Source organism: Ischnura elegans, chromosome 3 (genome assembly GCF_921293095.1).
Source record: "Ischnura elegans chromosome 3, ioIscEleg1.1, whole genome shotgun sequence".
Classification (NCBI taxonomy): Eukaryota; Metazoa; Arthropoda; class Insecta; order Odonata; family Coenagrionidae; genus Ischnura; species Ischnura elegans.
Window position 1 is genome coordinate 43,389,501 of NC_060248.1, and position 15,877 is coordinate 43,405,377.

The 15,877-nt window shown below is 36.4% G+C and overlaps 1 protein-coding gene across 1 annotated transcript in view; it reads right to left on the reverse strand.

Annotated features, from left to right (window-relative positions):
* Nucleotides 1-15,877, reverse strand: part of LOC124155709 (5-hydroxytryptamine receptor 1-like) — a 114,280-nt gene that overhangs the window by 19,164 nt on the left and 79,239 nt on the right. Inside the window, exons 4-6 of the mRNA XM_046529754.1 lie at nucleotides 9,817-9,996; nucleotides 1,128-1,222; nucleotides 514-729 (exon numbers count right to left, since the gene is read on the reverse strand). Coding sequence (XP_046385710.1) covers nucleotides 514-729; nucleotides 1,128-1,222; nucleotides 9,817-9,996 — 491 coding nt within the window. The remainder of the gene's footprint in view (nucleotides 1-513; nucleotides 730-1,127; nucleotides 1,223-9,816; nucleotides 9,997-15,877) is intronic.

Consider the following 15,877-nt stretch of genomic DNA (forward strand, 5'->3'; position numbering starts at 1 on the left):
ATGATCCCTTTCGATGGCTACTTATTCTGTGTTTTCCACTTTTTTACGGTTTAATTTCAAGACTATGGTACCGCTGTCTGGTGACAACCTTAAATATTTTTTGTTGATGTTTTCTTGCGTTTCTGGTTCGAAGAAACCTCGTTCTTTCTTGGTAATTACCTTGGTATTAATTTTTAGCATTGGGCCGTGACCAATGGTCAGTCATTCTTGTAAAAAACATTGCAGCAAATCGAGGCTAATGGTGTATCAGAGAATGTGTTTGAATGGGCACCGAGGAGGTTGTTAATATTTACAACCTCCTTGATGGGTACCAAAGTCAAGGAGTGTTACTGATGCGTCATGTATCACGATGCATTGTTAAACAAATTACTTCAACTTCTTTGTCGTCCCAGTCGTCAAAATTGTATCAAGATTTTCATTTATGCAACAATATTGCTATTCGTCAATTGCCACTCCTGGCAGCGTAAAGCTAGCTTCCTTTGTGCATAGATTAGATAAGAGTCAGGGGCTTACCCAATATCGGCTCGTGGTCCCCTCGTCGGTAGGCTGTCCCGCGGGCTGCGTGATCCGACTGGGGTGTGAATCCGGCTTCCGATACTGATGGTCGCACCCACCATAGGACTTCTTGCCGCGAGGGCAGCCGTCTCCTCGGCGCTCTGCCGAAGTATCTTAAGCTCCCTGGAGACGCGTACGTAGAGAAAGGCGATGACGGCCAGAGGCAGGACGTACCTGTTGACGAGGCGTGGAGGAAGCTATATATGTATGAATAATTTATTATCTTCCGGAGTTAGTGTATTTGATTTTTGAAGTTAGGAGGTCAAGGGAATTGTGTAAAGTTGAGTTCATTTCTTTACCTTGCAGAGTTAACACCATTTCGATACTTGTAATTTTCACTGATTTTGCACATTTTTATTCCAAACTTGATTGTTGAAATCGTATATGTATGTTATCGACCCATAATTCCAAATTTTCTGCCTGTTAACATTAAGAGCTTTTAATCGTAAAAGTGAACTCAATTTTAAATTAATTTGATCGACGGACGGGATGATAAGGTTGATTAGATTCAACATGCTGATTCAACCAAAATGCCAAAACTCAAGCCCTCTTATTTTTAAGTTGTGACTTACATTACAATGAAGAGCCCTCGCATATATTCTTGTAAGTCGTCTCCTATGTTTACCGCGCAGATGCCGACTCCATCAAACTGTTCTTTCTTGAAGTCCTTGAAGCAAAAAAAGGAAAGGATCATAGAGGTTATAAGCATTATGAAGCACCAAGTAGTGAAATAGCTTACAAAAACATTTCATATTTGAGCAAAATCGTAGATGCAGCTCGATAAATGAATTTCTTAATCATGCTTACAAATTTATTTGAAAAAATATTATTAATTTGCAAAAAGTATTATTAATTATAGTTAAAATCGGCAGAATAGAATGATTTATTGTGATTCGACTCCAACTTAAAAGAGAAAGGAATGTGTTTGAAGGGTATTGATATAAGTGTCTAATTGTAAGATAGTGTCTATTGGTTGTCTTAGTGGGAGTACTATCAAATTATGCTAGTAATTAATAACGCAACGTTTATTCAACGGAACCGGTTGCAGCACTTACATTTGCACTTACTTTAGAAGAGTTGTTTAAGTCCAATGAGAGTGATCACGAGAAATGAAGGGTTGCTTTATAGTGGCGAGGCCACGGGGGTTTTTCCGGTTACGGCCCCCCCTTTTAGCCTTTAATACTTCATTTTATATAAGCTAAATACAAAAGTGCTAATGTGAGGTTTTAGATCGACAATGATTCAAAAATATTAATGTTAAACATTCCAATGTAATCGAGGCATTTATTAGGTCTAACGCCGATTACACGCTTTTTTTTAATTCATAGAAACACACAATGCACGTTTTCCAATGCTTTTGTTGCAAGAAGTCGATACAAGAAGAAAATTGCTGTTTTTCATACCAAAAAATGACGTTTTCAGCATCTAAAATCCTAAATTTTTCCCGGACCTCCCTTTGCCTTGGGGTGGTTTCATCTTTTTTCATACACTTATTAGTTATTAAAGGAAGGCCCCCGAAATCTCAGGTAAACCCCCATTTCCAAATCCTCGCTACCCTCTTGTTGCCTTCGGAATTACTGTTAATTAATAAAGTCATTTTCTCCACGAGAACTAAGAAATCCACTTACTATAACGTTTTATCGAGTTATATTTTCCTTGTGAGATCTCCCTAAGCTTTTAGCAGATTATTTCCTTGGCAAGTAATCATTACCTATTTGATAATTGTGGTCCGGTCTTCGGCGAGGACATATGTAAAGGCTAATTTAACCTCAGCCTTACGTGGATGGATAGGCAAGGGGTAGGAGAATTTACTCAAATAAGTTTCGAACGTTTTCAGGCAAAGTTCTGCAATATGATTAATGGGTGAAATTCATTGGAAATAAGTTAAATGTACGCTTACGCATATTATTATCTGTTTTTGTGGTTCATTTTCGAAGCTACGTCACACTTCATTTCCGCCATTGTTATCAACGGTATTTTCTGTTAGTACATTAGAACTATTTATGATAGAATGAATAATCGCGCTTTTTGAGTTTTTTTTTCTCAGGATTTTATATGCCGAAAAAATTAATTAATTGGCAAAGTATTAGCTGTCACCTCATAAGAACGTACATCAGCTGAAATTCTCCTGCACTTGGTAGTAACAATATAATTATTTAACTGGTTTAGTATTATTTTTCTATACATATCACAATGGATTATCTACGCAATGTAAATTATGTGCGCAGTACTTATCAAAGGATAATTCCACGAAAGGGTTTATGTCATATTTAATAAGGTAGGATAACGAATAACTCCTACGTGAATGGAAAGTTTTTCAAAGAATGTGAAACGCTCTTTCATGCTCCTTTGAAGATTTCTGAAACCTTAGGAAAATATTTGCATTCCTTACGGATGCTTCATTCTTTAGATTCAAGGAAAACTTTCAAGGGACTTGGTAAGCATTCTTGAATCCCTGACTCTTTCATCAAGTTTCGCCATATATCATGGAACAGGCAATGCATTTTTTATTATTTTTCTCGCTACCATGCTCATTAAAGGAGTAGCCTAGAAGTGGAACTAAATGCATTTAATTTCATCATTGAACTATACAGGAACTGTCAATCGCTATTTAGTCTCATCGTTATAATATTTTTTAATTATATAATTTATAAATTGCGTGTTTAAAATATATATTTCAGGATCATATGTGGTAAGAGTTTTAATTTGAGCAAATTTGACATCTTAGCTCTAACATTCAGCAACCTTAAACATTGTAAGTCATAGCTATTTAGATGAAACTGATCAATCATTTGAGAATAAATCCAAGCATTTGTGAGATTTTATTTACATTGCCATTATTTTTGCTGGTAATTATTTATTTGATGAGTTGAAATGGAACCTTAAAAGAATCTCTGGTGTATACCATCGGTGCTCTATTATTTTAGTGTCATTTTGCATTACATTGTAATTCTACCTTTTGTGCAAAGGTTTCCGTACTCCCATTGCGTTTTCCAATATAGCATAAAATGAATGATTAAATAATGTGAACAATGCGTTTTATGATATTTTTTTAAGATATTGATCCAGAAAAGCCTTATCTCTTTGATGTTTATATGCAGTAAAAACTCAAGAAACTTTCATTCCCCATACTTGCTGCTATGATAATCTTTCCCGAGACTAATAAGTTGCTTTCAATTTCTGCAGGTTGCAAATCGCACGATCACGATGTCTCCTGAAGTCCGACCGATCATCCTTCGAATTTTCATTTTCTGTGTTTTATTATTTTCAACATGCTTTCGTACCCTGTGGGATTCCGAGGAGCTCTTTAAAATTTGCATTTCCATTTAGATCTGTACACTTTTTGGGGTATTTCTCTGGGATATCCTACCGTATTGCATCGTCTAGCATATTAACTTTTTAGGAGGCAAGTTTTTTGCAACGTTAACGTTATAGGTAGGGAAGACTGGATACGGTTGTGACAATTTTCATTTGATCGCCCTTAGTTATGTTATTAGGCTACTAAGCCAAACGAAGGGTGTTTATTAATGTAATTTTTACATCAGTATACGTATAAATATTTAATTTGTATCCCTGAACATAATAGTATGCTCATAGGAGCAAGTAAAGAAAAAACGACAAGACCGCATCCCGGGGGCGGTTGTGACGGTACTTCGGGTCGGTAGTAATAGGTTTCCAAATTACACTAAAATGAAATCATTTTAATTGCTATAAATATTTAATATAATGTAGCAAAATGCTCTTTTTGAAAATATCACAAGTATATAACAAAAAAATAAAATCTGGGAACACTTCAATCATTTACAGCTGATAAGGCAGTATAGTACTAAAATTATTTTGTCAGTCTATCGTTAATAAATCAGACTTCATTAACAAATAGTTGAGAAGATGAGTGAACATTTCTAGTTCGTCTTTTATGCTTTAAAGGAATTTTATCAAAATATGAAGTCCATATTGAGATAGTCCAAAATAAATCTCCGCGCAACGAGTGAAGCATTTTGACAGCTCCTGCTCTTATTCTGCCGAAAACACTTTGTTATTAGCAACATACCCGATGCTCACAATGTTTTCATTTTTGCCTGCGCCTAAACTATCGCGTTTACGAACATATCTTACTTAGGGATGAATCAATCCTTTGATTGATTGAAAAGGGGCTCCCAGATATTCTATTTATTGGTGGACTATTAATCGATTATTTTATAATCGATTGTGGGAGATATAATTCAGTTAGGGTAAAATCACACGATTTTTAATTGAAAAACAATTAAAAACTTTGATATTTTTACAAACAATTACAAAGTAAGTTACATGAAATTATATAAATTATTATTAGGTGAAAAATACAAAACATTTTTAATCTCGGCCATTTGAAATTTCCACATTATAAGCTCCTCCCCCTGTCTAAGAGTTCAGAAACAATATTTTTGACAGCATTTTTGTAGTCAGTCTGTTTATTTTTTGATTAGCCGTCGCTCCAGCCTTTGAGAATAATCGTTCAGCTGGTACGGAAGTACCAATAAGGTGGCAATATATTTGCTAAGTTCATCAAGCCTCGGATAAATTAACTTCATTTCTTCCCGTGCTTCAATCGTACTTTCCTTCAGTCCTACAACTGACAAATTAAGATAGAACGTAACCTCGTCTTTAGGATGAGTATTTGCATTACAGTCCAAATTCTTCTTTTTGTGAACGAGAGCCTTGTGTTTTTACCCATAAATCGAAGACCTCAGCACCAGATTCTGATGTATCACCTGAATTTTCTGCAGCCGTAGTTTCGGAATCTGCTATTTCCGTTCTGATCTTTTTTTAGGACGGAGGCTACAGCTTGAGGATTGGAGAAATGCGTCTTATTAAATCGGGGATCGAGAATCGTTGCCACGGCCGGTAGAAAAATATTCAGCTTGGTCAAATCGTCGGTCAAATTCTGAAAGCATCTTCTCTTTAAGAAATTTGGATACTGTTCCAGGCTCATTCGTAACAAATGAAGTACGTAATATGAAGCCGCAGTTTAAATAACAAATAAATAATCCTTAATTCATTCCGATTCTTGATTATTTCGAATAATTTTATCAAAGTCGATTAATCATTCAATTAATTGTTTACTTACTATCATATCATTAATCGATTAATCGAAAGAGAAAAATCGATTATTTCCATCAAACCATTAATCGTTGCCATCACTAATCTTACAAAGAAATGCGATTATCTCCGTGCATTTCCGCAGCTCTATGCAGAAGTCCCGCGTTCCACTTCTTTGTGACCGTATCCATATTGCGATGTTCCGCACTGTCCTCTTTTAGTGTTTCTCACGCATATTTTGGGCATATTTAACAAAAATAAACTTTTATTTGTGTGGCAACCGTACCCAGGAAAAATGTCACAACGGTACCCATAGCACTCTTTCTCAAAACAACTAACGCCATGTCGATACAAAATCACTTACTAACAAAGTAATTGCTGCTATTTAACCAAAAATGTCTATCTTATATCGATAAAAATAATCAACATTCTATATATTTGCATGTAAAAACAATTATCAAAAGAAATCGAACGAAAAAACTTACTTTCGACTGTAGAAAACCAGTATGGGCCCGTGATAGGATTTATGCCGCGCAGCGGCTGACACCATATTGTGACACAGGTTCAAACGTGCAAGCTGCTCCTCTATCCCATTGCACTCTCCGCTAATCCCTATAATTTTGCTTAATACGACGACTGTCATTACCGTACCCTGGCACTACCTTACCCAGTCTACCCTACTACCCTACTCATAATTGTAGTAGTCGCTCATAACGACGTGGATAGTTTAATTGTGGTCATTTAGTATCCTTTTGACAGCAGGCTGATTGTTATGCTGTATATACGGTCCGTGGGAACGCGCATGTCTCTCTCTACAATGATTCCACAGAACATATTCACTGAAGACAAGCGAAAGTTGAAGCTATTTCTGCCTTCCTTTTTGATAAACTCGAAGTTATAATGAAAATGAATGAATGAAAAATCATTCTCATACCAGTGGAAGCCATTTCGGAAAACTCTTCTCGGTCGATGATGCGAATCACAGCGTTTACTCAAGCAGGACTGATGGTAAAATTTTCCCTCTAGTAGTCTCTCATTCCGATTGCCATAGCATTCACGAGTGAGAACCACCACCCGGTAGGCGTTATCGCTCGTTCTCGTGCTTAGATAAAGTAGCATTTGTCAGTGTGCGGCGGCTTTCCACGGCAGCAGTAAACAGTATTGAGACACATGTTTAATGCGGGTTATCTCGTTGGCATGACGCAGTAATTCCACCTAATCCGTGGAAAATTTCTCCACGCTCACGCATGTTTGTTTGCTCCCATCGTAATTACTCCAGGGAAAGATTTGTGTAGTTGGATGCTCGCCGTATCTGATTTGAATGCGTCGGGAAATTGCCATTCCGTTACTGTTGTGTATTTCGCGTTCAAGCTGGAATTTAAATTTCGAATCGAGTTTCAACATTTGAATGTTTACGTGTATTAATTATTGCGAAATTGCGTTTAGTATCTTAAATAAGCGTGGAAAATAAACAAGTTTTTGTTTTATCATGTGTGTTGTGAAACATTTTCATTGGCTTTCTGAATTTAAGGCTGTATCCTATTAATCATTCGTCTTTTGACAGTCGTTGAGCAATGATATTTTGGGGAACCTTTTGAATATTTGTAAAGGTAACGTTACCGACCTACTTCGAAAATGAAATAACTCAGCCAGAAAACACTCCTGGGAGACATTTTTAATCAAATTTGTTGAAAATATTATTTTATTTATCAATATGTAAGGCTTCCTTCAGATTAAACGTAGTTCATGTGCTTACACAATAGAAACTAATATTAGTGGATCATTCCGCGCCTCTTCAGACTGGATTTGATCCTTGATAATTTCAGATTTTCATGAAAATTGTGGCAAAAAGCTACTTCTCCAAATTAAAAATACCTCTCGAAGTTAAATGTTAAAATGGAATAAACAAATGAATAGCAGGTAATTCCAAATTCCGAAATTTTCATCGTATCTTTTCGAAGAATTTTTTGAAAATTTGAAGATATTGGATGTTTTTTTTGCATCTACCTTTTCTACATGCTGATACATAAAAAGTCGAAATTTTTAACCTAGCTGTCACTTTCATCGTAAACATTTATTTTAAAAATAATAAGTTATTTGATGAATTATGATTGCAATTTTTTAAGTATTTATTCTTTATCTTCAATTTGATGATTTTTTGCTTAATAATACTCGTAAATAAACTGGGAGAGTGCTCTTTCCATTTCGAGAAAATCACTTTTTGAATCTCCTCGTGCAATTCTCGCTTGGATTCCATTAGGGTTGACTCCGCATTTGCGTTGTTTTTTAATTTAATTTTGAACTTATTTATCCACGAGACACGTGGAATACGATAAAACGTAGCTGAGAAGATGTTTTGCCAAAATTAGGCCCTCGGTCGAGATTTTGTTGGGATGCGGTAAATTATATGTCGTGAAATACGAGTATGTAAGTCAATACGTTTCTATAGGCGTCATATTATAATGCACAAGATTCGTGGAATAATGTTAGGCTGTATTTGATTTTTCAGTTAATTTTATTTGGCAGAAGCGCTGTTTGAAACGTTATCACGGATTATGGTTCATCGCTAATTCTAATCAGTAATGTGTGCATCTGAAATTGAGCATTACTGGATGTACGTGCGATATTTTCCAATGGGAAACATATACATAGTAATCACTCTACGAATAACTTATGAATACAAGCTTTACCGAGCGTTACCTTTCTACCTCGAATGGTGAAGAGTAATTTTATATGGCAAATGCCCGTAAATAAATAAATGGTAAATGCCCGACATTGTGTATAGTATGGGTAGGACTGCGGAATAAAGGTGAAGCAACTGATTAGGCAATGATCGATTTTGATGGATCTTTCTTGACGATGGTGTCCTTGCGTTGATGATATCTGTTCAGTGGTTGGCGGATAAAAATATGTATAATAACAGTAATCAAGGAGGAAGTGGCAACTTTTTGTTACTTAGCAAATGGCCTGGTGGTTAAAGTGTCTATTTCAGAAGGCGAGGAATGAAAGGGAACGCATTTAGATGTGTAACAAGTTAGTTCATTTTCTTCAATTGGTAGTATGAGGGCACAGCTCTTATGGATGAATACCAATAAATTGAAAGATATGGAATTTGGTAAGTTTTATATTTTTGCAATACCACAATAAAAGCTTATGTGAAAAGCAATTCTGCGTGATCCGATTCACTCTCCACCTTAGCAGTTCATCGAATATGCAGATTTGCATGTAAAATGTTTGATTCCAATTATTGCGTCTCTGCAATCATCTCCAGGGATATATTATTGGTGGTTTTCTCCTAACCGAAAGTGTCATGTTTGGCTATCCATCATTTTTAGCAGAAAGCTTGATACAATCCTTGACCCCATTTATCGTAGAATACAGGAAGAGATGGATAAGATTTTTCCTACACTGCCGCAAAAGAAACCATTCGTTGCTTATAATTTCAATAATAGTAAATTTCCAGAACTTATGGTGACTGGTTAACTATCCTTGTTTTTTATATACAGGGTTAAAAATCATGTCACGAAATGTTCACCCTGGATAGCTGATGCCAGTAGGAACAAAAATTATCGATGACATTTCGGTCGAAATCGCACTATTTCTAAACTACAGAAACGTAGAGCCAAGCGCTCCGATTGGCCGCGAGTTTACCTTGTTGCCGGACTAATAACTTCGAGCGCTTAGCCTGCTAGGGATCGCGATGCATCAAAGGCATCCGGCAACGGAGCTAACCAGCGGCCAATCTTGGCTCTTGGCTCAAAGTTTCTGTGGTCTAAAAATGTTGGTGTTAAAATAGTTCTTAGAGTGTAGGTCAATGTATGTTATGCAAAAAAGTTTTAGCCAACGTTTCTGTTTATTTTAAACTATCATCAGGGCTTATTCAATTAATATGTACAAAGTTAAGCCCTGATGATAGTTTAAAACAAACAGAAACGTCGGCTAAAACTTTTTTGCATAACATACATTGACCTACACTCCAAGAACTATTTTAACATGTATTAAACGAGGTCAAGATAAGGAAAAAAAATAATTAAAAATGTTGTGTTTTCGACCAAAAAGACATTAATAATTTTGGTTCCTAGTGACATCAGCTATTCAGCGTTAACATTTCTTGGGATAAATTTTTTCCACCCTGCATATCAGTAGAATGTATGCATTAAAATTTCGAGTGTTCATACTCACCCCGAGGTCGAGGTACGTGGTGTAGATAGGGTATGGGAGGACGATGCAGAGGGCGAGCAGCCAGGCGGAAACGGAGCAGAAGAGGGGCGGCAGGCGGGGCTTCATGGGGTCCATCAGCAGACGGTGGCGGTCGGCCGCGATCAGCACGAAGCTCAGCATCGTCACGTGGATCGGAATGTCCTGAAAATACAGAGAATATAATGGAGTTGAGTGAAATTGCCAAATATCCCATCGATTCAAAGCCGTCATCTGCCTGGTTACCGCGCATTAATGACCAGTCGGTGCATTCTTATAATAAGCTTGTTGACGCACATTTATGCCCATGTCAAAGTTGGTATTGGGGAGGGATAATAAAAATAATAATAATGTCATCTTTATTTCACAAGCGAATTTAGGACTATTTAGTCCTCTCTTACAATTAACTTGTTTGACAATCACATACATCCATGCCCTGGATGTTTGTCAAACCACTCAGGCGGGATCAGACGGGAAAATTATGACAAATGAGGCATTTGCATAATAAAGGCATTAAAAATCCTTCACAAATATAAAGGAATATACCTATATGTATATAGAATACGATAAAAGGCTTAAAAACACTCATGAAAAAAGGTCAGCTTTATCATATTTCTTGATAAGATGAAAAACACTTGTCAACAGGCGATGCAGTTAAAATAATATAATTATTCTAAAATGAAAACTTTAGGTATAAGTATTTTAATTTGTTCAAAATTGTTGTCCTAGGAATAAAATACAAAAACGATATATTTATCGATTATCAATTTCAGTACTAATTATTATGTTTTTGTTAAAATGACCAATTTTAAAATTCACTTTTAACCGCAATTTGTGTGCCTAAAATTGTCAATTTTTTTTAGTAAGTAGGTAAAGCTATTTCCATATTTATTTTCCCATGAGTGGTGTGGCATTTATTGTCATTGTTTTTTTATTTTCCCTATGAAGTTGTTCAACTCAAGCAATTTTTTTTTAAGTTTTGTGCTTCTTATTGGAACAATCATTTATTTTTATCACATAATTATCTAATCTATCCTCTAGTAGGATGACATTCAATTTGAATCATTCATCTTCGTTGAAAGTTTTTACAATTCCATGTCCCGCGGACTACATCCGGCCCGACACATAATTTCATCCGACCCGCCAAACCTGTGTGTTTACTTACCACAATTCTCAAAGTTGGCACATGTAATCTGGAACCTGATTTTAATGAAATTTTGAAGTCAAAACGACAGTATCATCCGTCTCACTAATTTGGTTGCATGAAACTAAATTCAGGAATCTATTTAGTTTTTTTCTGATTTTTCCAACAAAGTATTTTATCAATTTGTCCATGTTTATACTCTAATTTTTGAGGAAATTAAATTCCTGGCTCTGATTTCTTTATTCCCACGGCCCGCATAAATGTGGGCTTTATATAATGTGGCCCATACATTGAAAAGCTTGGAGAGCCCTGTTCTATGAAATGGGGCGATGTCATATCCACCTCCGTGAACCTTTCTTCAGGCTCACTCGGTCTTGCTTGTAGGAGTGGTGTTTCTGTGAGATTTCGGTGGCACTGTCAGTGAAAGGATGCCATTGCTTTGGGGGAGAGGGGGAATTGAAATCCTTTGCACCGATACTTTAAAGCAGGAAGGCATTTGATGGAAACATTTTAGCGACGGTCCGTGCATCGTGTGAGGGGACGCAGTGATAACATGTCCCCTTTCGTCTGTCTGGAACACCACCTGGGAGAGAGACCTCAATTTAGAGTGGCGAAGGAGCAATTCAGAAAGAGGTCATGATAGTTCGCAATCGATGGATAGGAGGAGGTCACGATGTAAAGTTTGCAGGATATTTCATACTCTCTTTAAGTTTTGCTAATTGACGAAAGTACGTCTGCATTTTCACCTTACCCCCAGTAGCCGTGGAGCTGTGACACGTTTTGTCACGACATCAGATATACAATCGAAAAAAGGAAGCCGAAAATGTATGGCATGTCGGGGGGCGTATCGAATAGGGTGGTTTCCTATTATTTTATATTGTCTAAATCGAAAGATTATTACTCCTGGAGTTCTCATTTCACGCTTTTAGATTTTTAAATCTCGATATCTATTTTTCGCGATTAAATGAAAAGTGAAAATTTTCAAGCGCGCGAAAACGCGACGGCTAAGCATGAATTCTGGGAAAACCCCGTGTGACGTCATTCTGGTTCCCGCTGTCGCCGTGTGAGTTGACCTTGGGGCGAGGCTTTGAGCGCTATTACGATGCAGGCGGCTACCAGGTAGCAGAGTACCCTGCTAGCAGGTAGCGCTTGGCTTAAATAAGAACTATTAATACCCTATCAAACGAAGGAAACTTTTCGACCTTAGCCAGTTTTATTAGGTGATTATTAAGACATGTTTCCCTGAAGTCTGTGCCTCATGCATGCATTGGTAATCTCAGACGATGTAAAACTCCTATCTACTCGTATAGAAACTAGGTCTCTGTGACGTCACGTGGAGTGGCATCGCATGGGCAACAATCTGGCTTTTTTGAAATGCAGTCAAAATTGACCATTGCCATTCGTCTAAACTGGGATTTCAAAAACCAAATAATTTGTATATTATGAATACACTAATGGTGGGTAACGAATCGAAATCAATGCCTTTCGTTTTCTTTGATGGGGTATTCAGGCACGCCGACTTACAAAAAATATTGGGGGGGCCCAAACCGGGGATCTTTTCCCTGGAAATTTTATAAGTAGTGAATTTTAAGTCTTTTATGCATTTTATAAGAGTAATATGATCAAATTTAGAACCCTGATAACTCTAATCACGATATCTGGACACTCCAGGGAAAATCGACAAGCCTGACACTTTTTTCCTCACACCCATAACGAATTATTGGGGGGGCTCGGGCCCCCTCAAGCCCCATGGAGTCGGCGCCACTGGCCAATACCGTATTGGGGAAAATTTTATTTTAGTTCGTATAATATCTTGGAACAATATGATGTAGGATCGATCTGACGTCTTTATAGTTCTTGTTCATTTACTTGTATAGGGAAGACCTTTTATTGATGAGATCATCCTCTCAAAAGAGTGTCAACAACAATAATAATAACAACAACAATATTCCATCCAATTATGATGCACATTGTACGACTCCAGGTTCAGGAGCGGTGACCCGCTCACCATGAGTTCATTACGTCATCAATTTTTCTGCGGAAAGTTCTCTGTAGGCCGTCGTTTTAATGCGTAACAGAATTTTAAACAATGAATTCAATTAAATTAAAATGCTGCTTTGCATTTGAGTACTCCGTGTTTGATATAATATTTACAATGATTGCATCAAGTTCGGAGCAAAGTTAAAATCAATTGCAATCGTAATTGTGTTATTGGTTACGTTTTCGAAGAGTAATTTGTAATTATAATCAATCACAATTTTGACCGTAAAATTTCATTTGAACCCAATCACATTTTTTCAATACTTCTTCCATCACTACTTTATACAAACGCTATTACGATAGAAAATAATGAAAAAATAGTAAACAAAATCAAAGCTCAAATTTCCTACTCCGAATTTAAGGGTGTTGAGTAGGATGGAGCCTTGCGGTTCTCTATTAAATCCATAACAATCTGTGTCAAACTTCAGAGTTTGCTCGTAGCAGTTTTTCAATTCTTTTTCTACTTGTATTTTACTTACTTCTCTTAGTAAAGATTTCCACTCAGAATGACAAAGGCTTGAATAAAAATAGGTTAAAAAGACCTCCTCACTGTGCGGTGTCCAGTGATATTTTGGGTGCGATATCAGGGGATATTGATTAAATATCACCTCAGAATTTCGAACATGCGTACATTTATTTAGCATTTATGGCGATGGTATGGTCTAATGAAGTGTTTTTACCAATGCGACGTTCGGCCGTGAATGGGGAAACAGAGGGCTTGATGCTCTGGAGTCTGAGGTTGTAATTAGACCTTGACGTGGGTGGCAGGAAGCAGGATAACGAATATCGTATTTCATTTGTTTGATAGGTATCAAGTGGTCATTAGCAGTCTCATGTTTTTCTACACATGGTGTTGATGCATAGCTACTGGCGCCTACTGCCTAATAAATGTTTTCAATAATTAATATCACTTTTTGGTTCTATTCCTCGAATACTATAATGTATATGTGGTGATTTAATTATTTGAGAGGCTTGTGTGCGATATAATGTGTGAGTTGTAATGCCTTGGGCAAAGTATATGGCACCTTTTTAAGGCCATCTAAGAATTGAAATATCAAATAGGAAAGGAGCGGTTTACTTTCAATCACCAAGAAATATTATTTCGTATACTAGGCTATGCGGTATCATATTGTACTTGTAGTTAATCCTTAATGAGACGATAAAAATTCCATCGAATTCCATCGAATTTTAATATACCCGTTCTTTATAATTCTTTGAACGAAGAATGTAATAAACAAATGTGTAGATTTGATGGTTAAATATTAAGTAATTAGGATAATGACAGATTCTGGGCTCTTCCAGTCTTGACCATGATTTTACTGCATGAAAACTCGCATATAACCCTCCAATTACACGCAAAGTGATTAAGAGAATGTGAAAATTCTATTTCACGAGTATCAGTGCCATGGACTTGGAGGCATCAATCAACGTCAATGAAACCTTTATTACGCATCAAGAAATTTGCGACCGAAATACGAGGTTGGAAATACATTTCTCCGTGCCACCCTCATCCTTCTTATCCCATCAATCACTTGACCTCGGCTGTGATAGATGTTTGGAAAGGGAAGTTAGTAAGTAAACGGCCTTTATAGAGAACCTCTGATAAGAAATGATGAATAACCTTAACCTATTTCCATTTAAAAATCAAGTGAGAACAGGTTTTTTAGCTTTAATCATTAATATCATCCTGTTATAGTGAATGCAATGGTTTTGTAAAAATTTGCTGTCAATTTAAAGAAATCTCAATCATAGCCTTTCATAAATTATCACGTTGTTAAAAGTCGATTTCAGAGTTGCGTGAAGAACTTTGGGGGCTCAAATCCCATCCAATTCCCAAAATATTTTATTTTGGGAATTGGATGTTATTTCGATAGTTAGATGCCATTATAGTTACTAGGGCGACGAAAGGACGGTCCGAAAACCACATTTTTCTTTTGTCTGTAATTATGATCCGCGTGTAATTTTGTGATATCGCGTCTTAGTATTATATTTTATCGAAATTATAGCTTATTAAACTAGCCGATCATTTTTTCATTACAAATTTTAGATTGCTTCCATGTCTTTATCTGATCCCAACGGAATTATCACTAATATTCATCCTCATCATTTGATGAACAGCCTCTTAAGCCACGAAATGCTACAGTAATTTAAAATCGATATATTTGCCGTGTATGTAGTTAGTGATAAGTAAATTTTTAAAAATACGATTGAAAACACGACAAATAACGTAATTTTTCGAAGAAATAGTAAATTCTCTTTTTATAAAAGCCCGAAGTTCCACTTTTACCTGGAAACCTTGCATAAAAATTTGCGTGAAAAACAAAACCAATTATTAAATTCACCAAAATCCTTTCTCCCCTCTTTCATTTCGGCTTCCTTCGAGATCCGTTTCTCCGTCTCTGAAGATCCGCATTTTTGTTCCACGCTTAAATCGATAGTCCTTTTGTCTGATCATATTCTCGCTCCTTTCATCTTCAAAATATTCCCTCTACCGCCGCTGAAACTGTTAAAACTTTAAAGTTCGAGTTCCTTGAAACACAAAAGTTCTGATATCTCTTTTCTTGTACAACTTGATTCGTTCCTTTTCTTGAAGTTTCAATCTGCAGTTGACAGAAAAAAAACAAAGAAACAGTTCTATGATGAACGGTATTGAGTTGAGTATATATTCTAAAAAAGAGCCATAAGGAAAATTATTTTGGTTTCATCTTTGCTGTTGATAAATATGAATATGTCCATGCATCACCCGCGTTACATCATTTGTTGAGTGACGAAAGGCAGACTAAACCTTTTTGGGTACTGCGATAATAGTGATTCAAACTTAGAGAGAAAGCAATCTTCCCGTAATACATGGAAAATATTTGG